At 39.3% G+C, this 27,237-nt stretch overlaps 1 protein-coding gene across 5 annotated transcripts in view; it reads left to right on the forward strand.

Annotated features, from left to right (window-relative positions):
* Positions 1–27,237, forward strand: part of MYO16 (myosin XVI) — a 733,911-nt gene that overhangs the window by 365,833 nt on the left and 340,841 nt on the right. For all 5 annotated transcript variants that reach the window (XM_049867507.1, XM_049867511.1, XM_049867508.1 and 2 more), the window contains exons 14-16: positions 69–174; positions 10,097–10,214; positions 23,046–23,193. In XM_049867507.1, the coding sequence (XP_049723464.1) occupies positions 69–174; positions 10,097–10,214; positions 23,046–23,193 (372 nt within the window). The remainder of the gene's footprint in view (positions 1–68; positions 175–10,096; positions 10,215–23,045; positions 23,194–27,237) is intronic.

The following is a 27,237-nucleotide window of genomic DNA, read 5'->3' on the forward strand; positions in this document are numbered from 1 at the left end:
TGGTAATTTCCCGTTTTATTACTTTTCCAAACCAGTAAACGTGTGTTTTCCCATCTGTTTTCTATTAGTGGCGAGAGAGGATCTGGGAAGTCTGAAGCCAGCAAACAAATAATGAGACACCTATCCTGTAGACCTGGATCCAGCAGGAGTGTGTTGGATTCCAAATTCAAACACGTAAGTTTTTTGTTTGGGTTGGCAGATCCGTGAATGAAAATGTTGAGCCAAGAAAATACCATTTATAAATAGAGAAGAGCATCTTAGTAGCCACAAATCGTGATCAAAAAAGGTTGAGGCCTCCGAAGGGCACTATGCTGAGTAAAACAAGTCAACCACAAGAGGGCAAATATTGTATGAGACCACTACTATAAAAACTCGTGAAAAGGGTTACACACAAAAAGAAACAATCTTTGATGGTTACTAGGGAGGGGAAGGGTAAGGAAAACACTAAACAGACAGTAATCGGTAAGTGGTAACGTTACAGTCGCTATGAGTCAGAATCGATTCGATTGCAATGGGTTTGTATTGGTTTGGTTTGGTTTGAAGTGGTAACTTTGGTGAAAGGGAAGACAGTATGCAATACTGGGGAAACCAGCAGAACTTGTCCAAGGCAAGGTACTAATTGTTTAACGAGAAAAGGGTTGAGGCCTGGTACAAATTAATATCGTTCGAGTGAACTTTAATTTTCTTTTATATCCTTAAAAATTATCTTGAACACACTCTCTTCTTGTATTTGCTCTGAATAGATAAATTATGGTGCATACACACAATGGAATACTATGCAATGATAAAGAACAATGATGAATCCACAAAACATCTCACAACATGGGTGACTCTGGAGGGCATTATGATGAGTGAAATAAGTCAATCACAAAGGACAAATACTGTATGAGACCAATATTATAAAAACTCAAGAAAAGGCTTACACACAGAAAGAAACAATCTTTGATAGCTATGAGAGGGGTGAAGGGAAATCACTAACTAGATTGTGTATGTGCTCTGACTGGTTGGATCAGAAAAATGTAATGTAGTTAGAGATGGCTATTGTTCACATGGACTGTTAGCACATTTCGGGGAGATTGGGCCTGATAACCAATTTTTATGATTTTTTGTTGTTGTTGTTGAGTTGATGGTATCATTTCAATGTATTTAAAATAATTGACAGTCCCTAATGACAGTTTTTTTTTTTTAATGACATTGATGGGCAGGTAGTAAAACTTTCAATCCCGAAACTGATTTTAAACTATAGTAACACTTGATTTTTTTGAAGACACCTTACCGTGCTACTTAATCTACCTAAAATATAACCAGATATCAAGGAGGAAGCAAGAAGTCCTATTAACAGCTAAGATACTGACCAGAAATTCCGAACAATAAAACTCACAAACCCATAGGTGCCTGTCCACAGATGGATACTCTTGTTTTTACATAGTTCTAAGAAGTTTTGTTACAGGTTTTTCAGATTACAGCTGATTGGAAGAAGAAACTAAAGGGAAGTGATGAGCCTTCTGCAGTTAGGCAAAGAGGCACGCCCACCAGTAGCCAACTGGACAGAAAAAACACTTGATAACAAACAACCAAAAAATGACCAGAATTCAGAAGTGTGTTGTTCTGGGGGCTTTTCTTATTGATTTAACCCTCCACGTTTCAGTAGTCCCTTAGGAAATCACTGCAGAGTAATTGAAGTTCATGGTGATTGTCCTAAGCTTTAAATGAAATGAGACACTCTATATGAACCCTGTTATGTTAGAGAGCAGGAGCCCTGGTAATGCAGTGGTTAAAGCAATCAACCGTTAACTGAAAGGTTGGTGGTTCGAAACCACCAGCAACTCCAGGAGAGAAAGATGTGGCAGTGTGCTTCTGTAGAGATTCACAGCCTTGGAAACCCTGCAGGATCGCTAGGAGTTGGAATCTACTTGATGGCAGTGGGTATGTTAGAGGGCTGGGGAGTTCAAATAACTGCGTTTCCTTGTGCTCAGTGGCCTCGTGAATTCAGTCCCATCTGTGTACTAACAGCTGTCAACCTCTCTTTCTTAAGATGCCTTAGCAGCCTGCCTGGCTGTCCCACAATGCGCTTTCTTCGAACACATGTCAGAATTTACCTCATTATCGCCCTTCTCCGCAACACCTTCTCCCTTGTTACCCAGGATGATAGATAGGTTGCACCATCGTTTCCTCTTTTCCACAAGCTGGAAACTTTGAAATCACTCTGACTCCAGACTCTCGTTCTACCTCCAACACAATCACGATATCCAGTCAAGCTCAGCACTTCAGTCCACCCACTTTTCCTCAGGCGCGCAGCCATCACTGTTGTTGAGACCACCGTCTGCTGTCATTGGGTATCATCCAGCATCTCCTGGTGTATTTCCTTTCTTCCTGCCTTCTTCACCAGCTTTTAGTATGTGTACTTCTGGCTGGTCTTGACTGACAGGGTGGCTCCGCTCCACGGGGTCATTCAGGACCCAGGATCCTTTCCCTTTTCACCCTACCACTTTGTCATTTCCCAGGGCTTTGTCCTCACATGCCTGGGTTGCAGGCTTCTGCATTCAGGAAGGGAAAAGAAAACACTAGTCTGAGGACTTATCTTATAAGTTGGAGATAACTTGGAAATTCTATATATCACTTCTACTCACAGTTACAGGCTTGAACTTAGCCATATAGCTAAGGAGCTGGGAATTATCATCTCTTAACTAGGCAGCCATGTGCTCAGCTTCAACTATTAAGTGGAAGAATGAAGAAATTGATTTTGGTGGACTGTTAGTGCCCTGTATCTTAACCCTCTTGTTTAAAACCCTTGAATGACTCACTGTTACCTTTGGATCAAGTCCACGTTCCTCAGCATGACCCAGTGTTCCTTACTGTAGTACCATTTTCTTCATTAGCCTTATAAAAATATTTCCCTGTTGTGTTATTCTATGGCGAAGCAACTCCTAACATGCATCCCTCTCTAACTGGCTGTGCTTCCTCATTCATTCATTCATTCATTCATTCAACAAGTATCTCTTGACTCAGAGACTCTGTTTCAGTTCCTTAGTGTCTGCTGCTTCCTAGGAAATCAGTTCAGATGAGGTGAATGAAACATTTTAAAGTATTTAAGGCACCTCGACTCCTATCAACCCCATAGGACAGGGTAGAACTGCCCTATAGGGTTTCCAAGGAGCGCCTGGTGGATTCAAACTGCTGACCTTTTGGTCTGAACTGCTAATGCCACCAGGGTTTCCTTAACACACCTAGGAAACATTTAATTATCCAAACGAGTTGCCTAAGTGCACTTCTAGTGTTATCAAATGAATTTAGTGTAGATAAACATTTATATATAATCAAGGTCCTGTAAATTTTGTTATGTGTGTGTGCATGAGACTAAGTCATCATTTTCTTGTATATATTTCAGCTGCTTTTAGCTAGATAGTGGACATTTTCTCTCTCTTTTTATTTTTAATAGTCGTGATTTTGGGGAGGAGAGGGCATAAATAAGGCACATTGATAAAAATGTAATTATTATCTACTCAGGCCAAGAAACAAACGTCTACATCCAAACTTACTTTCAGTACCTAACACACACAACAAGAATATAAGCTTTGCTAAAAATAAACCAACATAGTGTATATAACATTCAAGAAAATTATGTGCATATATACTGTATATATACACATATATATGCACGTTTATACAACAACAGTTATAAAATTGACTCAAGTTAACTAATAGACATAACCGGATTTATGAATTAAATTGTAATGGCAAGGGATTATAGCCTGCCCTCTAAATTACAAAATCATTTATTAAAATGATCATTTGAAAGAGCACAGGTTGTATAATTTCTAAAGTGGATTCTAGATTACTTTATGTAAATTAGCTTTGCATGTCAGCTTCAGTGAAGGCATTCTAAGTGGTTTTTCTTTGGATAAGATATAACTTTTAAATCAGTTAGCACCTGGGAGTCAATACTCTCGTATGCAATGCAAATTTCAAGTAATACCATTTATGATTCACTTTTTGCTTTTTTGTTTCTTGTAACAAATTATTAAATTTCGTAAATAATGACTTCTAGTCTTGTGAAGTAATATACCAAGGCTTAAGTACGGCGTAAGCTTTTTGTCAATTATGCTTTCTTGTTTCCGTTTAAGTTATCATCCATGTAAATATCTCTCAGTGTCCACAATGGTCACGAATATTCTCCAGACGGTTTTTGCAGAGTGTTCAAGCATATATAAAGAATTAAATACAGCCATCAAATGCATTTATAAATTGACTGTAAATCTTAATGACAATTCAAGAGTTCAGTGTAGTTAAATACATTGAACAGATGAAAGAAAAATCTGATTAGGGAAATGAGTCCAAAGGAGCACTCTTGATATATAGAGTCGTTTAGTAAAAGGTTTGAAGTTTAGGGCAAGATAAAATGGAATGAATTTTCATTAGGTGACCTTGAAAGAAACTAAGGAGACGGGCTGAATTAGAATGAGGGTTTGGCCATATTTGATTCTGAGTTATCATACAGGCAGAGATGAGCCCAAGGCTGGGGGCCAGGGATTAATAAACCTGCACTTGGTGTACTCCACCGGGAAATGCTAATGTAATCTAGAGTAGGCCACTTTGCCCTGGATTCTTGTATACTATGACAGTCGTTAAGGGCTGGTACTGAAATATGTAAAGGAATGATGGAGAAATACAAGTGAGCACATGCTGGGATATCTTCAATGCAGAATTATACAAAGGCTGAGGAGTAGAGAAGAATATTCCTTGTAGTTTTCATGAGTGGCATCATTATCAAAATTAAAAATCATGATGTCAGCTGGAGTGTGGGGGGCAGAAGAAGAAAATGAAGAGTTTGGGGGAGTTGATCACTTTTAAGTTTCTCACTGTCAGGGCAAGCAGTTCTCTTCATGAAAGGGGTGGAGACTGTGAGGGAAGAGAAAGAGTTTCAACTGGTGTCTGGAAGGAGAGTCTGGAGGTCCAGAGGTGATTTGGGGTGAATATATGTGGGTGATACATGTATTTTCAAGGAGCTCTTGCTGTGATATTTTCAAATTTTTATCTAATAGTTCAGTTTTCCTGTCTTATGAAGCCTACATGGTTTATATTCTGACTCTGGAATGTGCTTCACAGTGTGCTTTATAAAATTGGGGTGAGGGATTTCAATTCTGTCCCCACAGATTTTGTTATCCTAGCCACTCCTCAGGAGAAAGACTTGGCAGCCTGCTTCCGTAGAGACTTACAGCCTTGGAATGGGGGCAGTTCTCCATCCTACAGGGTGGCTGTGAGTTGGAATAGACTCAGCGCAGTGGGTGGCTTACATGGTTTCAGGACAGCTTACTCAGATCATTTAAAAGGGCTGTTGTTTCTAATCGTATATTTGAATTTTGAACTTTGGAAGCAGGGGATTTTCCTTGATCATGGATTTTTTGGAACAGAAAAGTCATGTTTTTGAAAGAAACTGACTAGAATTTCTCACTTCTGGTCCAGATGAGTTCCAACTTTAAGAAACATTCAGTTCTCTTCAAATTACTTAAATAAACACGTAGATTAACTACTGCCTCGGTAATTGTTGTTGTTAGGTGCCGTCCAGTCAGTTCTGACTCATAGCGACCCTGTGTACAACAGAACGAAACACTGCCTGGTCCTTTGCCATCCTCACAATTGTTGCTATGTCTGCACCCATTGTTGCAGCCACTGTGTCAGTCCATCTTGTTGCGGGTCTTCCTCTCTTTTGCTGACCCTCTGCTTTACCAAGCATGATGTCCTTCTCCAGGGACTGATCTCTCCTGATAACATGTCCAAAGTACGTGAGACGTAGCCTCACCATCCTTGCTTCTTGATAATAGTGCATAACTTTTAGTGGCATAACTACTGAAATTTTACCAAAAAAATTATATATATATATATATATATATATATATATATATAAATACAGAAAATTATGCAATAAAGTTTTGAGTAAGTATTGAGAATACATGTATGAATTTCCTTCTTCTACATTTAAGGAGTCCTGGTGGTGCAGTGGTTAAGCAGCTCAGCTGCTAACCACAAGGTTGGCAGTTTTAACATGTCAGCGGCTGTGATGGAGAAAGATGTGGCAGCCTGCTTTCGTAAAGACGACAACCTTGGAAACCCTATGGGGCAGATCTACCCTGTCCTATCAAGTCACTATGAGTTGGAATCAGCTCCGTGGCAGCGGGGTTTGGTTTGTCTGTAATACCATAGGAGTCCTGGTGGTGCAATGGTTAAGGGCTCTGCTGCTAACCTAGTGGTCTGCGGTTCAAACCCATCAATTCCACTGAGAAAGATGTGGCAGCCTGCTCCCACAAAGATTTGAACTACTGACCTTTTGGTTAGCAGCCATAGCTCTTAACCACTGTGCTGCCAGAGCTCCCCATAAAGATTGTTCTTGTTAGGTACCGTCCAGTCGGTTCCAACTCATAACCACCCTACAACAGAACGAAACACTGCCCGGTCCTGTGCCATGCCCACAATCATTGTTATGCTCGAGCCCATAAAGATTACAGCCTTGCAGACTGTATGGGGAAGTTCTACTCTGTCCTATAGGGTCTCTACAAGTCAGAATTGACTCCACAGCACCTAACAAAGACAATATATTTATATTTAACATTTTATTACTTTACAACGTTCTTGTTGTTTTGTTTCAAAGTCAAGGTGAGAAAAAAAAAAAAAACCCATTGTTGTCAAATCAATGCTGACTCTTAGCGACCCTATAAGGCAGAGTAGAATTGTCCCATAGAGTTTCCAAGGAGCGCCTGGTGGATTTGAACTGCCAACCTTTTGGGTAGTAGCCATAGCACTCAGCCATTATGCCACCAGGGTTTCCAAGTCAAGGTGAGTGGGGGCAAGATCTCAGTTTTATCTTTTCTCGGCATGTCCCATAACACACTTGTTTAGTGCCACCTACTGGTGCCTTTAGATGAAAACCCCCTTGGTTATTTCAGAATTCAACCAATACTTAGGGGCTGGCAGTGCAAAACGGAAGACTGCCATTTGGGAATTTATGTTTTGCCAACCGTTTTAGTTTTATATTACCCTTATGCCTTATATGTCTTTATAGCAGGAAAAGTCATATGATGTAGCCATCAAGCAGCCAGATTGCCTGGGCTCAAATCCCAGTTTCATCGTTTAGAGGCTGTTGGCCTTGGGAAAGTTATTTAACTGGAAAGTTATTTATATTTCTTGTTGTTGTTGTTAGGTGCCGTCCAGTCTGTTCCAACTCATAGAGATCCTATGCACAACAGAACAAAACACTGCCCGGTCCTGTGCCATTCTTACAGTCGTTGTTATGCTTGAGCCCATTGTTGCAGCCGCTGTATCAACCCATCTTGTTGAGGGTCTTCCTCTTTTCCACTAACCCAGTACTTTACCAAGCATGATGTCCTTCTCCAGGGACCAATCCCTCCTGACAACATGTCCAATTCAAAATGGCCAATACTGGTCCATTTCAGCTCACTAATGCCTAGGATATCGATGTTGATGTGTTCCATTTCATTTTTGACGATTTCCAATTTTCCTAGATTCATGCTTAGTATATTCCAGGTTCCGATTATTAATGGATGTTTACAGCTGTTTCTTCTCATTTTGAGTCATGCCACATCAGCAAATGAAGGTCCCAAAAGCTTTACTCCATACGCACCATTAAGGTCGACGCTACTTTGAGGAGGCAGCTCTTCCCCAGTCATCTTTTGAGTGCCTTCCAACCTGGGGGACTTATCTTCCAGCACTGTATCAGACAATGTTCTGCTGCTATTCGTAAGGTTTTCGCTGGCAATACTTTTCAGAAGTAGACTGCTGGGTCCTTCTTCCTAGTCTGTCTTAGTCTGGAAGCTCAGCTGAAACCTGTCCTCCATGGGTGATGCTGCTGGTATCTGAATACCGGTGGCATAGCTTCCAGCATCACAGCAACACGCAAGCCCCCCCAGTACGACAAACTGACAGACGCGTAGGGAATTTATATCTCTACTTCTCTGTAAAATGAAGATATTGGTTGTGAGCATTAGAGGAAAAAAAAATGCATATATGTATGTATGTGTGTATATATCTATTCTTTAAAATGATGCCTGGCACATAGTAAGCACAATATAAATGTTTCCTATTATTATTTAACAATAATAAAAGAATAATTATTGTTATTCGTTGAATGGTTACTTTGTGTGCTAGGCAGCAACTGAGTGATTAATACACCTGACAATAACAACCATGGAGGGAGTTATTCCTGTTAGAATAAAGGAAAATAAAGTTTGGGGAACTTAAGAAACTTGTTCAAAGTTATGTAACTTCCCATTAGCAGAGCCTGGATGTAGAACCAGCTACTTCTTACTCTATCCGTTATCCTGTACTTCATATTTCCGGTACATGTCATTAATTATCTTTTATGTTCTTTTTTCTACAGTAACAAAAATCACTGTATTATCAGCTACAGCAACCAAATAACTAGAAGCAAAAATGTTTTAAAAATATATCCTAATCATTGTTAAGCATTTTAAACAATCGATTAATGTAATAGTATAAATGGTTAAAATTTACTATCATTACATTGGATTTATAGAGAGAGAGAGATTAAAAAAATAAAGAGAGAGAGATTACTATATATTTAATATTAAATTATTGGAAAAGAAGCAAAAATAAGAGCTTCATAAATACCATTTCAAATTATTTTTCGGAAGATAGTCTTATCACTGCTATCAATTCAGTTTATTATTTTTTAAAATAGGTTATTTTAAAGAAATCTAACCCATAAGGCTTTTGTAAAGATTCAACATATATTTCTCCCCAAATTTCAAACTTCAAACAGTGATGTTTTAACGTATTTATCTATTATTACAACTTTTAGCACTTTTGATTTGTGGTTGTCATCCAAGTGTGGTTTTACAGTCTTTCACAACCTAAAATACTTCTGCGTGAATTGAATGCCTTATTATACAAGTTGCCAGAAGATTCAAAAGTAGGATCAATTTTTTTTTTGTATTTTAGAATAAAATTCTCAAAACATACTCTCACCAGAAATGATAAGCGACAAGTAAAAACCTAGTGTACACAAAATTATTATTGTACTCCTCCTTGTGGCTGACACAGAAGCTGCGTTTAACTTACATGTGTCTTGAAAGAAAAAACTCTGATGCATATTTTCACACATTTTGGAGAATTACTTAGTCACCGTCATTATCACAAGAGCAGTAAACTGATAGAGAAGAAATGGCTTTTTTTTAGATAGTGAAAAAGAAACATGGTAGGAAATAATTTCAGATTCCCGGGTTGATCTGAGGAGTTTTCTTAGTGATATTTTCAAAACCTTGAACAAAACACGCTACAGCAAGAAACACTGGGATAAATCAGCTTCAGCTAGAATTTTTGCTCTTATTTTTGTGGGCGAGAAATGGTAGCATAAGACCAATAACAGGGTAGAGGGAAGGTTAAGAAGAGACCTATGGGTCTGAAAGAATTTGTATAGAATGTCAATTAGTGCTTAAGAAGAAGGTTTTAAGCCAGTGTTACAGTGAATTAATTATTTTTTTAGAAGTATTGACTGTTGCATGTAGTAATTCTTTATGCCTCCCCTCTAAAACAGCAAAAGTACTTCTAGAGTTCTATTAAAGTTTCACAGCACAAATAACATTTGTTCAGCTGGGTTTTGTTGTTATTAGTACAGTGACCTTCATCATTCAAACGCACTGAATTACACTGAAGTGAAAAGACTGTATATCACTGTTTTATTAACATTAGCCAAAATGTGAGACATAGGCTGTTAGTAGTTTGCCGTTGAGGAAAGAGTAACCTTAAAAATTCAACATGATATTCTATCAATAGTATAGCCGTATTGGGAGGCCTGGTGGCTCAGTGGTTAAGAGCTCAGCTGCTAACCAAAATGTCTGCAGTTCGAATCCACCAGCCACCCCTTGGAAACCCTATGGGGCAGCTTTACTCTGTCTTATAGGGTCACTATGAGTTGGAATCAACTTGATGGCAATGGGTTTGGTTTGGGTTTTGTATAGCCCTTTTAGATAATGGAATGTTCCCTGCATGTTTGCTGCCAATTGTTTCCCAATTTTACTTAAAAAAAGAAGTTCAATATATTTTCTTTTCTCTTCCATTACAGGTCATGTGCATTTTAGAAGCCTTTGGACATGCCAAGACAACTCTTAATGATGTATCCAGCTGCTTCATAAAGTATTTTGAACTGCAATTCTGTGAGAGGAAGAAGTATTTAACTGGAGGTAAGTATATAATTAACATAGGTGGAGCTCTCACGTGGCGCCGCAAGAGGGCAGAGAAGCTCCAATGAAGTATGGGAATGACAGTAAAACCCACGTTCACTTCCTACCACCTTCTAAGTAGACACACTATAGAGAGAAACCAAATATAAACCAAAGCAGGAAATAAAAAGTCGATTTCTTCTTCATGGATGTGTTAATAATCTTCCAGTGATGATTCTTTAAAGTTGTCTCTGTTAGAATAACATACTTGCCTCTGATAACAAGGATCAAGACTCAGACACATACCTGTGTGTGTGTGTGTGTTTCACCTGTGTGTGTGTATGTTTGTACCTGAGATGTCACGTTATGAATTCTAAAATGATTGATAACTGAAATATATCCTGAAATGCAAAGTGAACCTTTTCATAATTATTATTACATAACTATACAATATTGGGAAATGGTGTAGTGGTTAAGTGCTACGGCTGCTAACCAAAGGGTCGGCAGTTCAAATCTGCCAGGCGCTCCTTGGAAACTCTATGGGGCAGTTCTACTCTGTCCTATAGGGTCGCTATGAGTCGAAATCGACTCGATGGCACTGGGTTTGTTTTTTTTCATATATACAATAAAAAAACAATATTGAACCAAAATAGCTGAAATGAACCATACTTGCTGACCCTACAAGCTAACTTAAACACTCAATTTTAGCAAATTGTAACTTGAGGGTGTAATTGTTTCATACAACATACATCGAAATTTATTTGAAATAAAACCGTATGTATATATTTTAAATGATTAAATTGAAACAAATAGAAAAATCAGGATAACCACCAAACTCAAACAGAACCCGTTCCTCACTTGATTTAAATATTTAATGTGCATTTTATGAAAACTTCTTATTGGAAATTCAGCTAATTGAGAAGCCACATAGAATTTTACATCTTTCCAATCACAACAAATTACCCAGGCAAATTATTAATATAAATACTATTTTAGGTGGAATGTGTAACCCACTTGGAGGAATCAACTACTTTAAAACCTTTGTACTAGGTTTCAGCACACAAACAAATACTAATTATACATGGTTTTTAAATTCGCAAAAGTATGAAAAGCAAATTTGAAAGAGCTCAATTTTATTTGGCTTCTACCCATCTTCCCTCAGGAAAAAGAAATGGATTTAACTATAATCTAGAAACGAGAAACATGTATATTGCAGCAAGTTTACGTCAAATACGAGTTGATTCCAACTCATAGAGACCCTATGGGACAGAGTAGAACTGCCCCATAGGGTTTCCAAGGCTGTAACTCTTCACTGAAGCAGAGTGCCACGTCTTCCTCCCGCAGAGCAGCTGGTGGATTCAAACCACAGACCTTTTGGTTAGCAGCCAAGCATTTAAGCATTATACCACGAGAGCTCCTCTGTGTCAAAATGAAATTTTACTAAATGGAATTTGACAAAAGAAAAAAAAAAGTCATGAGTAAAGATAACAATTTTTGGTTTTAATGTCAGAGGCTTAAATCCTTTCTTTTCTTTTTTTTTTAAATCCACTGCCTAGAGCTCTAGTTCAAGGTCTGCCCTTTCACAAAGACCTCTGAGTAGAGATGTCTTGAGCCCTAAACTTTGGTTTTCAAGTGTTGGTTTTATAGGCCACACCTTACAGAGCATAGAGTAAAAATGCTCTATCAGGAAGGTGTATGGTGCAGCCCTACAGCTTTGATTATGGGCACAGTTTTCTCTCTGAGCTCTTAGTGACTGTTGGGCTGTCACCATGGTAGCTAGGTGGACAGGAAGCTTACACATTAATGAGCTGAGCGTTCCAGCCCTTTGCCATTCATGGAGTGTCTCAAAGGGGTAGTACTGATCACATAATATAAGAGCTTGTTAGAAAGGCAGAATGTCAGGCCCCACCCCAGGCCTCTTGGTTGAGATTGTGTTTTAACAAGATTTCTGGGTCCTTGGCATGTACACTGACCTTAATGAGTGCTGTTATAGCCCAATGCCAGGAAAAGCAGACCACTCCCATTTATGGACACTTGGTACAGAGGAGAAATTTCTTATCTGGTGTATAGCTAGCATGACTTACTTTTTTCTGGTTCGATGTCCCGTTTACAACACGTTAACTGACTTCTGAAGGTGTTGTCTTTTACTAATTATAACTGTCCCATAGGGTTTCCAAGGAGTGGCTGGTGGATTTGAACTGCTGACCTTTTGGTTAGCAGCCAAACTCTTAACCACTACACCACCAGGGCTCCTCAGTTTAACATATACATGCTCTCTTCTTCAGAAATGTTCATTGGGAGATGATTGTAGACACGTAGAAAAAGGGACTGGAAAATGCCATGGTAAACACTTACTTGTGGTGTTCTGTCAATCAGAAATCTCTATTAGCGCGCAGCCCCACGCATCTTCAGCCTAATGAAATCCACAAATACTGTTCCTGCAGCCTCTGTGGACAACACACTGTGACACACTGATAATAAGTATGCATAAAGATGAACCTGGAGCACTTCAAGGTCTTGAAATGCTGTCTGAATCATTAAGGAGCTATCAACATAAGCTCTTAGAATTTCAGTATTGTGTGTAACTTTGTTTATTCTCCTTCATTCTTCTCTTAAGATAATGGCAACCCAAGCGTCAATATAGTCAGTCTCCACCTTTTCTCCACTTTGTATATTGCTGTTCTATCCATTCTGTTCTCCTAATTAAACCAAAAAACAAAACCAGAATCCGTTGACGTTGGGTTGATTCTGACTCACAGCAACCCTATAGGACAGAGTGGAACTTCCCCATGGGATTTCCAAGGAGTAGCTGGTGGATTTGAACTGCCAACCTTTTGGCTAGCAGCCTTGAACTCATAACCACTACACCACTGGGGCTCCGTTCCCCTAATTAGCACCCTTAATTCAGTAACTGTTGCCTACATTCATTTGTTTGGTAGCTTCGTACTTAAAAAAAAAAAAACTTAGTTGCTTTAAAAATCTGGCCAAATGAGTTGATGTGTTTTATGGATTTTAAAATGAAGAGTAATACAACTGCTTAAAAATAAGAAACTCTAGTACTATTTTAGGCTGCATTAGTAGAAGCGTAAAGCCTAGAACATGGGTGGTGAGAGCCCATTGTACTTTGAAGAGGTTGGAGTAGGGAGCTCTGCTCTTTGTTTCCTATATTTTAGAGGAAAAATAAAAGGCATGCATTCAGAGGATGTTGTCAGGAGACTGAAGCTCCAAGCCCCATGTCCTCTGAGTATACGCTGTTTAAATGGAAGAAGAAAAGACTCAGGAAAATCAACAAGTTTCTTCAAGTTTCTTCAGATAATTGCTACCACGTGGCTGAGGTCTTGAGAACAAAGATGTGTTTTGCATACTGTAGTGGTTAATAGCTTGGCTGCTAACCAAAGGGTCGGCAAGTTCAAATCCACCAGCTGCTCCTTGGAAACCCTGTGGGGCGGTTCTACTCTGTCCTATAGGGTCGCTGTGAGTCGGGATTGACTCTATGGCAACGGGTTCTTTTTTTTTGTTCGTATAGTTGATAGACATTTTAGAGAAGAAATACCTTCACTTAATCACAAGAAACTTCCATCTTACTCTCTGGTGTCTGCAACGTGCTATTTCACCCCTAAGCTGAATATGGATGGTGCAGGACCGGGCAGTGTTTCACTCTGTTGTGCATGGGGTCGCTATGAGTCGGAACTGACTTGACAGCACCTAACAACAACTGAATGGAGTGTTAAAAATATTCCTACTTAAGGTAGGACATTAGGCTAGATGGCTTTAAAGGTGTCTAAGGACAGCTGGAAAGCCTGGTGGTGTAGTAGTTAAGAGCTATGGCTGCTAACCAAAAGGTTGGCAGTTCAAATCCACCAGGCGTTCCTTGGAAACTCTATGGGGCAGTTCTACTCTGTCCTGTAGGCTCGCTATGAGTCAGAATTGACTCTATGGCAACAGGTTTGGTTTGCACTTTTTTAAAATGACAGTGCTATCACCATGCAGGTGTGGGAGGTGTGGACTGCACTGGGTGACACTGTCAGAAGGGGCAGCACAAAAATTACTGTCTATAAAATTTTTGTGCAGTGTTTCAGCAGAAATTTACTATTGTTTATAAAAATATTCCTGTAATGAGCTTCTTGGATCAGGTGGACACTTGAGACTGTGTTGGCATCTCCTGCCTGGAGGGGAGATGAGAGGGTGGAGGGGGTTAGAAGCTGGCGAAGTGGACACGAAAAGAGACAGTGGAGGGAGAGAGCGGGCTGTCTCATTAGGGGGAGAGTAATTGGGAGTGTGTAGCAAGTTGCATATGGGTTTATGTGTGAGAGACTGACTTGATTTGTAAACTTTCACTTAAAGCACAGTAAAGATTATAAAAATATATATATTCCTGTTGTTAGTCACCACAACAAAAAAAATTTTTATAAACCCAGCTTACGTGTGTCAATATACCCACAAGGCTAAAACTCGATGCTAATTTACTTTCCAACCTTTCTAATGCTCTCTGGTCAGAGCTATCATTATGACACAATTAAAACAACACCTTGAATCACGGTGGTGTCGTCTGCAAACACTACAAGCACAGGGTGTTGTTTTCTTTGCTCCTGCTGTTTTTATAGTGACTGATTTTGTCGAATTTCCTAGTGTTTTAGCTACAGTATTGTAATTATCATGGGGGTGACACCATGAGTTACCACACTGGGTGACACCCACCCTAGTGACACCGCTGCTAATGGTTATCATTCCCTAAATCCAAACGTGAGGTGCTGAGTTGATCTGATGTTCAGATGGCTAGCGAGGTGCTGAGTTGATCTGATGTTCAGATGGCTAGCGAGGTGCTGAGTTGATCTGATGTTCAGATGGCTAGCGAGGTGCTGAGTTGATCTGATGTTCAGATGGCTAGCGAGGTGCTGAGTTGATCTGATGTTCAGATGGCTAGCGGAGCGGCTTCATAACATTTGCTTGTCTCCTGGTGGCTTTATCACAGAACAAACAGAGGCAACATGAAGGTAAGGTGAACTGTCGTGTCAGGCTTTACTTTTCCAAGATATTTTCAGTTTAAAGAAAGATTATCATCAGTTACCCCAAAAAATCAGGCATTGAGAACTTTAAGAAACTATACGACAATGGGATACTTTTGAATAATATCATCACCAAGACTGTTTTTTTTTTTTTTTTGAAGGAAAGGTAAAAGAAATACTATGTAAATGACATTACATAATTCTCAAAGAGAGCCGAGTCATTCAAATCAGTCCGCAGTGAAAACCATCTGTATTTTTACTCTTCACCAAAATAGTTAATCAAATTGGAGTATGGTTATTATGTCTCAAAATAGGTCAAATATAGATTCCAGGTCGATTTTATACTTGGTGGCAACCTAAATTTCCATAAATTATCAACACTTATAGAATACTTGTAGCTATTTTACTGGACAGGGAGTATTATCTCACTAATTTTAAATTAGCGTGGAGGTTGCTGGAGCCCTGGTGGCACAGTGGTTAAGAGCTTGGCTGCTAACCAAAAGGTCATCAGCTCAAATCATGGAAAACCTATGGGGCAGTTCTGCCCTGTCCTATAGGGTCGCTATGAGTCAGAATCGACTCGACGGCAACAAGTTATAGAGGTTAACACTATATCTTTCCTTTCTTGACACTGTTATGTTTTTATCATTTAATGTCAGGTTTTTTAATTGAGAAACACAGTCACAAATTACAGCATAAAAAATACATGGCTCAGTTTTATGAACTATAAGGTAGATATTCATTATATAGAGAAGTAGGCATTGTTTCTTATTTTGCAGAAAATTAATATATACCATTCTATTCTGGCTGTCAGGCCAGTATTTCCCCCCTCTGATTATTTGTTTAACTATATAATCATTTTAACTTTCAAGGTATATATAACAGCATCCTGCAAGATTGACTGACGTATAATCACCCCGCAGCTAATTTTTTGGAAGTTAACATATACATATAATGAACGCTTTGCCAGCCATAATGTATTTTTATTCATACGGTACCTTTCATTTGATACTTGAGGTAATTTGCAAATATCATTGTCTGAATCCTTAATGATTTCTATTTTGCATGTTAAGCATACAAAGAGATTTATATAACATGACATATAAATCACTTATAAAGCTAATGGCAGAGAGTGTAGTAGATACTGTATTTCCAATTCTTTATCTTATGCTCAAGATCATACTTTTAAGGGAATGAATATATATAAGATTGTTCCTTTGCTTTAGAGTATATGCAATTTATGGGTATAGGACACAAAACAGTGTCATACAGAACACACCAAAAGGAAAAAAAAATTGCTGTGATGTTTTTTCCTTTTCATGCACTTTACAATAAAGTTCATTTGTGAAGGTTTAGTAGAGATAGAGACCTTATAAGGCTCTGCTTTCATGGGCTCCAGAATGTATAGGCTGCCACACCCATCACTGTCCGCAGTGCATTTGACTAGGTCAAAATAAAAACCTCTGTGTATTTTTAAGTGCTAGATCTCCCTGTGTAATGGATGCTTGCACAATCTCTAGAGCCAGACTGCCAGGGTCTATTTCTTTCTAGCTCTGCAGCCTTGGACATGTCACTTGAGTTTTCTATGCCTTATTTTCCTCTTCTGTACAATGGGTACAGTTATTGCCCCCAACTCTTAGGGTCTGGAGAGTATTGGATGTGTTAGTATTGCCCTTTGAAACACTTATCTTTTTATTTTACTTGGACTTTCATTTCAAAATTTAGATTCTCTCTTTCCAGTATCTTAGAAAAACAGCTCTTTCTTGAAACTTGAAGAATGTCTCTATAATGGAAGTTTCTAAAGGTTTCTTCTTAGAAATAACATGAATGGTGAGGCTAGTTGACATTTCTTATGCTTTTCCTGACCAGTTTAATGAATTGTAGAGTTTTAATAATAATACGTAGTACAGATATGTGAAGAGTATCAGACCCTCTAATATGAGGGATGTTTGATAAACGTTAGAAATGGGAAACTTCTTCTCCGATGTCTTTGGAGACTAAAATATACTTCCTGTAGTTTTGCCAGTAATAATTGTCTGCTTTGCTTGTCATGTTGTTTGATAAGTTATAACTTCAGTGTAAACAAATCATATTATTTGCGTGTTTTAGTTCATTCAGGCTCTCCCAGGACTCGCTAATCTGTGGTTTCAGATGAGTCACTGTAAGAGCAATTAAATATATGGGATCATTTCTGCTCAGTCCCATTTTGGCCACTCCCAGTATTCCTGGCAGTCCCTCCCATCTGGGCGTTGCTGTTGTTACCCTGCAGGGTGTTGATCCTAGCTTTCTGAACCCCTTGGGGTGCCTACCTACTGTGCAGTAACCTGTTTAAATGCATGTGAGAGCATGGCCTCTCTTCTGTGGCTTCTGTTTTGCTAGAGATGTCTCAGTGAAGTTCTCTTTGTGTTCCTACAAGTTATGAATTTAGCCTAATTCCTAAGACCCCACCCTCCAAGTAAAGATGTCACTTTGAAAACTAAGGTGCACTTGACCCAAGCCATGGTGTTTTCAATTGCCTCATGTGCATGGGAAAGCTGCACAATGAATAACGAAGACTGAAGAATTGACACCTTTCTGTTGTGGTGTTGGCGAAGATTATTGAATATACCATGGACTGCCAAAACAACAAACAAGTCTGTCTTGGAAGAAGTGCAGCCAGAATGCTCCTTAGAAGCGAGGATGACGAGACTTTGTCTCACATACTTTGGACATGTTATCAGGTGGGATCAGTCCCTGGAGAAGGGCATCATACTTGGTGAAGTGGAGGGCCAGCGAAGAAGAGGAAAACCATCAACGAGATGGATTGATACAGTGGCTGCAGCGTGAGCTCAAGCATGGCAACCATCATGGGGATGGCAAAGGACTGGGCAGTGTTTCATTCTGTTGTACATAGGGTTGCTATGAGTGGGAACCAACTCAACGGCACCTAACAGCAACAACACCACCACCCTCTGAAGCACACAGACCCAGTCCTCTTGGTCTGTTATTTCACAACCGCTTGGTACCTGGGTCTAGTTGGTGTGGTTCCATCTTCGGTTAGGCCAACTTCTTTCCTGGGAGAATTCTAGGCACCCTGTAAATAGGATTCTCCTGAGGCCCTTTAATCAGTTCATGAGAAATGCCAAGTTAAATTGAACTGTAGCTGAGGATATAGTTTGATTTTTCTCCCAGAAACTTGCCTAGAAGCCCAGTGATATGGCTTTGACAGGCGAATATTGCAAAAATCTTTCTTGAATTCAAGCTTGAAGCCCTACAGAGTTGTAGTATTCTGCAGCTACTTTAAAGTAGATTATAAATAGCTTTACAACTCTTTTAATGTAAAATAGACAAGAAAGACTTTTTAGAAATTTTTTTGAGGAAACTTTTCAAAGGAGCAGAAGTTAGATCAGTAGATATTACTAGGCACTTATACTAAAATAATGATTCCTATTTCTCTTAAAATTTGGCTTAAAAAATAGAGGTCATTGTCATTTGACTAGTCTTATTTCAAACATCACTTCTTCAGAGATACCTTTCCAAAACCCCTCCTTTTAAAGTGCCCTTACAGTCCAAACTCCGTTACCCTAAATTACACCTCCTTGCTTATTTCTTCCATAGCACTTACCACAAATTGAAATTATCTTTTGCTTGTTTGTCCTGTTGTTTGTTGTCTCTTTCTCCTGTTATTGTGTTATTGTATGACAGTAGAGATGTTCTCAGCTCTTGCGTATATAGTGGGTACTCATTAAATATTTCTTGAAGTAACAACATGTTGTTGTTAGGTACCATCGAGTTGATTTTAACTCACAGTGACTTCATTAACACAATATAACTGCCCCATAGGGTTTTCTTGGCTGTGATCTTAATGAAAACAGACTGCCAGCTCTTTTCTTCCATGGGATCTCTGGGTGGGCTCGAACCCTAACCTTTCTGTTAATAACTGGGTGCTTAACCCTTGAACCACCAGGGCTCCTTGTAATGAACATAAGGAATGACTTTATAAAGTACCAACAAAGCGAAGCAGTAGTTACTCAGTTTAGGAAGGAAATTGTATAAAACCATCAGGCACTCTCATGCTAACAAAGAACCCATTACTGAGAGTGTGGAATACTGGAAAAGGAAACATTATCAATATTTAATTGTGGGCTATTTTTAAGAGCCAACTTCTCTTCATAATTACAGTTAATTTATGCTAATAATAGAGCTATTTTCTACTGTCTCAGAACAGGCTATCTAAGTGTGGGGATGGGCAAACTAGAAGTGCCCTGAGGGAGAATGAAGGGAAGAGGGACTCAGAGAAAACATGTGGGAAGCAGGGAATATTTGGTTCTTTGTCTTTTCCATACCCTAAAGTCTCCTAAATCTGTTCTAATGGAAAATGAAACTTAAGAATAATCAAGACATCTTCCAGTAAATATGTCAATGTTGTGTTTACTACCTAGGAGACTTCAATCTTAGAGTTAACGCAAATGAAATGGAAACCACATTAGGGCTTTTTGCCCTATGTTTTTTCAAATCTTCATTTTAAATAAACAAGTCGGAACACACTCCTCATCTTTATTATTACCACCGATTATCTTTAGTATTATATTCTTAATTGGACATTCTTTTAATAGTTGGGGGTGCCTCGATTGATCTTCTCTCCATTGAAGGGTGACATCTCCTAGTGAAAATACACTGGGCTTTGGTGATAAGCCAGTTTGATTTAAATGTGGAAAAAAAAAATGCCTGCAACAGAATTTAAATGAGGCAGTGTCTGAAAATTATGTAGTGCCATGCCTAGTGCACAGTTTTTTTTGTAGTGCCATGCCTAGTGCACAGTAGGTACTTTATAATGGTAGCGACCTTCTTCCTGGAGCCCAGGAGAAGCCTGGGACATTTGTATTTTTTTGTACTCGTACAACAGTTGGGGAGAGATTTATGAAAGATGTGGAGATCGGCAGTCCCAGTATTTCACTACTTTTGAATACTAGATTCAAGAATAGGACCTGTACTTTTGATGCCTAGTTGAGACTTCTTTTACTAACACTGCACCATCCTTAACGTTAATGATCATGGCTAATGAAGTAAAAAGAAATGGCGTCGGTGTGAAAAAAAAAGAACATTTGACCCTGTTAATTAATGATGGCATGATTTTGCTGATTGTCACTTGAAAGCACGTTAGGGCTTTCGGGAAAGAGGCCCTAACTTGTCATATATTGTTAAGTGGATGGAATGGAGCAGGCTGAAGTAGATGTTGGAAGTTTCTGGATATCAATGGGAAAGCCAGTGAGGGTAGATATTTGTATTTCTTGAGGGAGAGGGAAGTTTAATTTCTTCCAGTATCTTTCATAGTGAATAAGAATTGGCGTTGCGCTACTAAATATTTTACCGCATTTATTGTTATAAATAATCTGTAAAGTAAACGGTCAGCGAAAAAGAGGAAGACCCTCAACAAGATGGATTGACACAGTGGCTGCCACAGTGGGCTCAAGCATAATAACGATTGTGAGGATGGTGCAGGACCGGGCATTGTGTCTTTCTGTTGTACATAGGGCCACTGTGAGTCAGAACTGACTCTATGGCACCTAACAATATAATCTGTAAACATTTTTAATAGCATGAAACTCTTTGAGAAGCATTCATATAAAGTATTTGGATAAATAGATGATTCCAGGTATATTTCTAGTCAAAAATATTTCTTATAATAAAAGATCTTTTAAAACATACAAATCTTGAGAAGTCAAGAAATCAGTAAGTAGAAAGTTACTTTGCAACTATGGACACTTACATCAATGAGTCCAGAACCTCTTTAACTTGTTAGTTGTTGTTGTTAGGTGTTGTTGAGTCGGTTCTGACTCATAGCGACCCTGTGCACAACAGAACGAAACACTGCCCGGTCCTGAGCCATCCTTACAACCGTTGTTAGGCTTGAGCTCATTGTTGCAGCCACTGTGTCAATCCACCTCGTTGAGGGTCTTCCTCTTTTCCTCTGACCCTGTACTCTGCCAAGAATGATGTCCTTCTCCAGGGAATGATCCCTCCTGACAACACGTCCAAAGTATGCAAGATGCAGTCTCACCATCCTCTTTAACTTAGGAACCCATCATTATTATTATTTCCATGATCACACTTTCATTTCAGCCACAACAAAAAGGTCTGTGTTTTCTCTCCATGGAAGAATATTGGAGTCCTATGCCGGTTTGAACTTTTAGTTGTTTTGTGTTTTCTCCCATAAACTGGCTTCTTTAAGACATGTTTTTAAAACCCTACTGATCCAAATCTTGCTAGTATATGGCAGTCTTACTCACTGCTGGAGACAGGCTCACTAGGATGATGACTAAGTCTACTGTTTTTGACTTTAGAAGAAAGGTTTTGAAGTCATTCTATGGTGTGGAATTTGATTAGGTTTGAATACTTCTTTCAATAAATAAGCCTCTCTGTTGGCTGGGACAAGTGAGTACAAGTACCAACTCTTTGAGTACAGAGTTATAATTACAATCAGGGTCACCCAGTCAGCCCTCCATTCTCACCTGGTGTTTCTTTAATTGATGACTAAAGGAAAAAAAGAAAACATACGAGAGAACAATTACGGCAGTTCATTTCATATGTGCGTAGATTAAAAAATCATGTTCTCTTGAGTAGTAAATTACTTCAGGATAAATGTTGTTATTGCAACAACAACACGATGAAGTATCTCAGCAAAGAATTTGTTTGAAAAGTTTTAAAAAAGAAAAGAAAATGTAGCAACTAAGATTTTGACTTGAAATTACCACCCAATTAAATATGGATGGAGAAATGGAAAGCAAACTACATGAGTGCACACACACACACACACACACACACACACACACACACACACGTCCATACTGAAGTTTATTACCAACTCAGAATCCAGCATTTCTTCTCTCCTTATCTTTATTTTAACATCACCTTTGGTCTTTACGATCACTATGTAGAGGGATATTTTGAAAGACCTTTTGTTTACATACTCATAATGACTTTCCTGGAGACCCTGGTGGTGTAGTGGCTAAGTGCTATGGCTGCTAACCAAGAAGCTGGCAGTTTGAATCCACCAGGTGCTCCCTGGAAACTCTGTGGGGCAGTTCTACTCTGTCCTATAGGGTCGCTATGAGTCGGAATCAACTCGACGGCAGTGGGTTTTTTGGGGTTAATGACTTTTCTAATTACTTACTAAATTAACAAGAAGCAAACACATTGTGAATAGTGGTTTCAGTTGTTCAAGTAGATTTGATATATAAAATCCAAATTGGGTGAATGAAAGTGGATGGAGAAACTTCTTTTTTTTTTTTCCTTTTGGTGTCCGGACTCTAGAGTAATGATTAGCAGATCTTTTTGTTTTCTTTTCTTTGTTTGTTTTAAATAGTGTGTTCGTATTTAATTCTGACCTGGCCCCTTAGAAAGCTTGTCGTGTCTACAGAACAGTTCTTTATTTTCAGTATTATAAATATAGCATAGCAACAAGGCCGTTACTTTGAAATTGTGAGTCCTTCAAACCAAAAAAACCAAACCCATTGCCGTCAATTCTGTCTCATAGTAACCCTATAGGACAGAGTAGAACTGCCCCATAGGGTTTCCAAGGAGCGCCTGGCAGATTTGAACTGCCGACCATTTGGTTAGCAGCCGTAGCACTTACCCACTACGCTACCAGAGTCATTACTGAAGAAAATTCTAATACTTCTTTCAGAGCCTTAGTTAAGGGGCAAGGGTAGGTCTCGTTCAGATTACATCTGTGTGCAGAAGTTCTGTGTTGGAAAGGAAGCTGTATGATTATTTCCTGTTACTAATTAATATGTGTAAATTTATGGAAATGGTGAAAGTAATAATGCCATTTACAGAATCATTCTTTTTTTTTTTCTTAAACCAGCCAGAATTTATACATATATGCTAGAGAAATCTCGACTTGTTTCACAACCTCTTGGCCAGAGTAATTTTCTCATCTTCTACTTATTGATGGATGGATTATCTGCTGAGGAAAAATACGGACTCCACCTTAATAATTTATCTACGCACCGGTAAGTGACTAAGCATTTTCCATCTAACAGGTGTGCCCTCAAATCGTGATTGCAATTTACTGGCCTTAAATTTTCCTCCTATTTTCAGAGACAGAATGGTGACTAAAAAAGAATAATCGGATACCGTTAGGTTAGAACCACCTATAAAACTGTGTTGCTCGTTACTGGTTGTATTGGTGAAGTTTTGAGTGTGTATATAAGCTTGTTTCCACTTGTGTAGTTTTCAAGTCAGAACTTTTCTATTCCTTTTGGCTTTTTTGGATTTAATATTAGTCATGCGTTCCCCATCTTTGGTAGTTTACTGTAATAATGGGAACTATCATTTGAGTCATTATTATTCACTGGTAACAGACGAAGTTGCGTAATGGATTAATACTAGCAACACACGTAAACTGAAGGGGCTGAAAGCATTTGTGTTAGGATACATTGGTCATAGGATATTGGCGGAGGTGTGCAAACAGAAAGACAATGAGCTAAAGAGTTTTTGTTTTTTCCTTGTGTGCGTTTTCTCCAACTACCTGATCCAATGGGTCCCTTCACAAGAATTGGCCCAGATTTGGATTTGGGTGAAAACCACAAGCATTAGGGGGATAAATCTCTCTCGGAATAAAGTCACAGGGGAGAAGGAAGGAAGAGAGAAATGGACAGGCTTATCCAGACTCACTAATGAATTGAATGGCAGGGGGTTAGGGGGAAAATTATACTCTAAATTTAGAGAGTATGAATTTACTTCATGTATCTATGAATACTTAACATAGTTCATTGGGGTTTTATTATTGGATTCAAAAAGAATGGTATGAGTTTGTGTACTTTTGGGAGAGAAATTAAAGGGTACTATGGAAGGGGGAAAAAAACACGTAGGAAGGTTATTTTACTCACCTACTTGTAGCCAACATAATATCTAAGCCCTAAGGTAATAGTTGGAAACCCTGGTGGCATAATAGTTAAGTGCTATGGCTGCTAACCAAAAGGACGGTAGTTCAGATCTACCAGGTGCCCCTTGGAAACTCTATGGGGCAGTTCTACTCTGTCCTATAGGATGGTTGAGGGCTTTACCAATGATCTACCCCTGTTGCACACACACAGGCTTCCTCTAGGCCTACAGAAGATTTAGCCAGATCCCTTCTCACATGTTGTGTTGATTTGAAAGAAGAGATTATATTCCGGTGGAGGAGGCATAAATAGGCCAATAGTAGTAAAAAATGATATGACAAAAAATAAATCAGAGTTACGAAATGGAGGTGGTAGTAGATATTCTGCTTTGAACAGGTTAATCTGGGAGGGCTTCTCCCAAGTGGTGACTGGTAAGCAGGACCTGCCTTGCTGTACCTGATCTGCAGTAGAGGGCCCTGGGCAGATGGAACACCAGAGGCACTGAGAAAACACATGTGGCGTTTAAGAAATGAATGGTGAGAAGTCCAGTCAGTGTGCCTAGGGTTTCACAAGCAAGAGGAAGAATACCAGGGATAAAATGAAAGGGAGAGCCATGGTCGGACACCCAGATTATAATCCCAGTGTGAGTAGAAGCCCGTGGAGGCTTCTGGTATGGGGAGGGCATGAACTGATTTTCACCTCAATGGCGACTCTAAGTCTGGTGATGTCAGTATAATGGCCAAAAATGTCAGGAGGGTTAAGCAGGTAGAACGGTCACCTAGAGTGGTGACACTCTTGGTAAGGGTATCGCAGTGGAAAGGTGAGGAACGGTAACATTCAGGCTGTGCTCTGAAGGTAGGGAGTCTAGGATTTGCAGCTGCTTTGAACCCAGATGTGAGGAAAAGACGTCCATCCACAAAGATACCTATGACCGTAGGCCGGGCAGCACCATGTTTCGTTTACGGAGATGGGGAGTCTAGGAGGAAAGCAGGGTGCTTGGAGAGGAGCAGCATGGCTGGAGAATCAAGTGCTCTGTGTTTTGCCAAGTTAAGGTTGAAAAACGTATTAGATAACCAAGTGGTGATGTCAAGTAGGGAGATGGAGAGATGACGGTTTTATCCAGGGGAGACAGGGTTTACGTCATGCTGAGGTCTGAGAAGTGGTTGAATAAGCAACAGAACAACGTCTGTTCTCGCCGTGTCTCTGAGGTTGAATGGTGGTCGGAGAGAGGGCAAAGAGTCGGCGGTATCATGATTAATCACTGCACTGTTTCGTTGTCATGTGCAGTTGAGTTGATTCCGACTCGTAGAGTAGAACTGCCCCATAGAGTTTCCAAGGGCATCTGATGGATTTCAACTGCCAACCTTTTGGTTAGCAGCCTGAGCTCTTAACCACTGTGCTACCAGGGCTCCATCATTACACTAGTAATCACTATTACCAAATTTCAGTGAAAACATTACATTCAGGGGTAGAGATAGTTTGTCACATTGAGGAGAAAAGAAGTCTGAAAAGATATCAAAATTGTCTTCTATTTAAAGTTAAAAACTATTTTGGAGTTTACTCTCCCCCAAATACATCATACATTCTTAAGAAAAAAAGCATCCTAATATCAAAGTATGGTAGCCCCAAACCAAAACCAAACCCACTGCCATCTAATCAATTCCAATTCATAGCGACCCTGTGGGACAGAGGAGAACTGCCCCGTAGGGTTTCCAAGGCTGTAATCTTTACAGAAGCAGGCTGCCACGTCTTTCTCCCTCAGAGCAGCCGGTGGGTCCCAACCGCTGACCTTTCGGTTAGCAGCCAAGCGCTTTAACCACTGCACCACCAGGTAACCCAAGGAAAGGCAATAGAAAAATGGGAAAAAATGCAAATTTACCAGGAAATTAGAATTTTTTTTTTTAAATCAAATCCCCTCAACTAATAAAGGAGGGAATCAAAAGCAGAGCCATAAAGAAGCTTGTTTTGAAGGGCATATATTACACAGCAACAGTATTGATAAAAGCCATCACAAGAAACTTAAATTTTTCTTTTCCTACATAGAGCATCTCTAATTGCATAGTAACATGCCATTCTTAGGAGAAAACAATCAGACTGAATACAACGGGCTGGGTGTGGAGGGGCAACCAGTAGGGAAGAAAAGTCGATTGGTATTTCTACGTTCCCAGCCTTCTTCCTTACAAAGGAAAGTCCAGAGCTTTTAACAGATAATTGGTTTAGAGGGAGTGTGTGTGTATGTGCTTAGCATGGCTGACATAGAGTCACTGAAGAATAAATGTCAATATTCTAGTCTACCATTCAAAGAAACAATTCATCATCTTGGTCCTTGGTTTGGACAAGTCTTTTGAAGTCTGTGGGAGAAAACAAGGATTTCTTTATTGTGCTCCGGTTCTAGCATTGATTTTGCTTCTTACAAAAGAGAGTTTGGAATAACTTAGGAAATTTAGAAAGTCAACCAGTAAGAGCTTGCTTTGTCAGAAGCTCCAGCGGGAAACAATTCAGCAAAATCATGAATAATTCAAATCCCTTGAACAAAGCAGTTATTTTATTAAAAAAGTATTATAAATATCTAATGAGTGAAAAACAATCTTTTCCAACAAAAAGATACACTGCCACTCCAGATTCATAAAAATATCAGCCAGAACACTTGCACAATGGCCATTCCGCTGGCAAATTTGTCTTTAATAATAAAAACAAGCTGTTTTGTTTGTTATATTGTTGTTGTTGTTAGGTTCCAACTCAGAATGACCCCATGTGACAGAGTAGAACTGCCCACAGGGTTTTCTAGGCTGTAATCTTCATGGGAGCAGATTGCTCTGTCATCTCCTGGAGCCACTGGGTAGATTTGAAACGTCAGCATGTCAGTTACCAGCCGAGTGCTCAACTGTTGTGCCACCCTATTGTGATTTGTGTTCTGTGGGTCTTCTCACATTCATAGTATTGGTGGGTGTCCTGACTTTTAAAATGTTGGTGAGCGTTGAGGAGCTCATGTTACCATGATAGTTGATTTTGGGCTGGTGTCTAGTCTTTGTTCGTCCCCGCATGTATTAAGTACCATAATTTTGGAGATTGTTTGGCTTCTTAGCTGTCAGAAGTATTGTCCTACATTATCTCTGTCCTGAACTTGCTAGCTTTCTAATCTTTCACAAAGGAATGATTTCTCTAAGACTC

This window comes from Elephas maximus, chromosome 23 (assembly GCF_024166365.1).
Source record: "Elephas maximus indicus isolate mEleMax1 chromosome 23, mEleMax1 primary haplotype, whole genome shotgun sequence".
NCBI lineage: Eukaryota > Metazoa > Chordata > Mammalia > Proboscidea > Elephantidae > Elephas > Elephas maximus.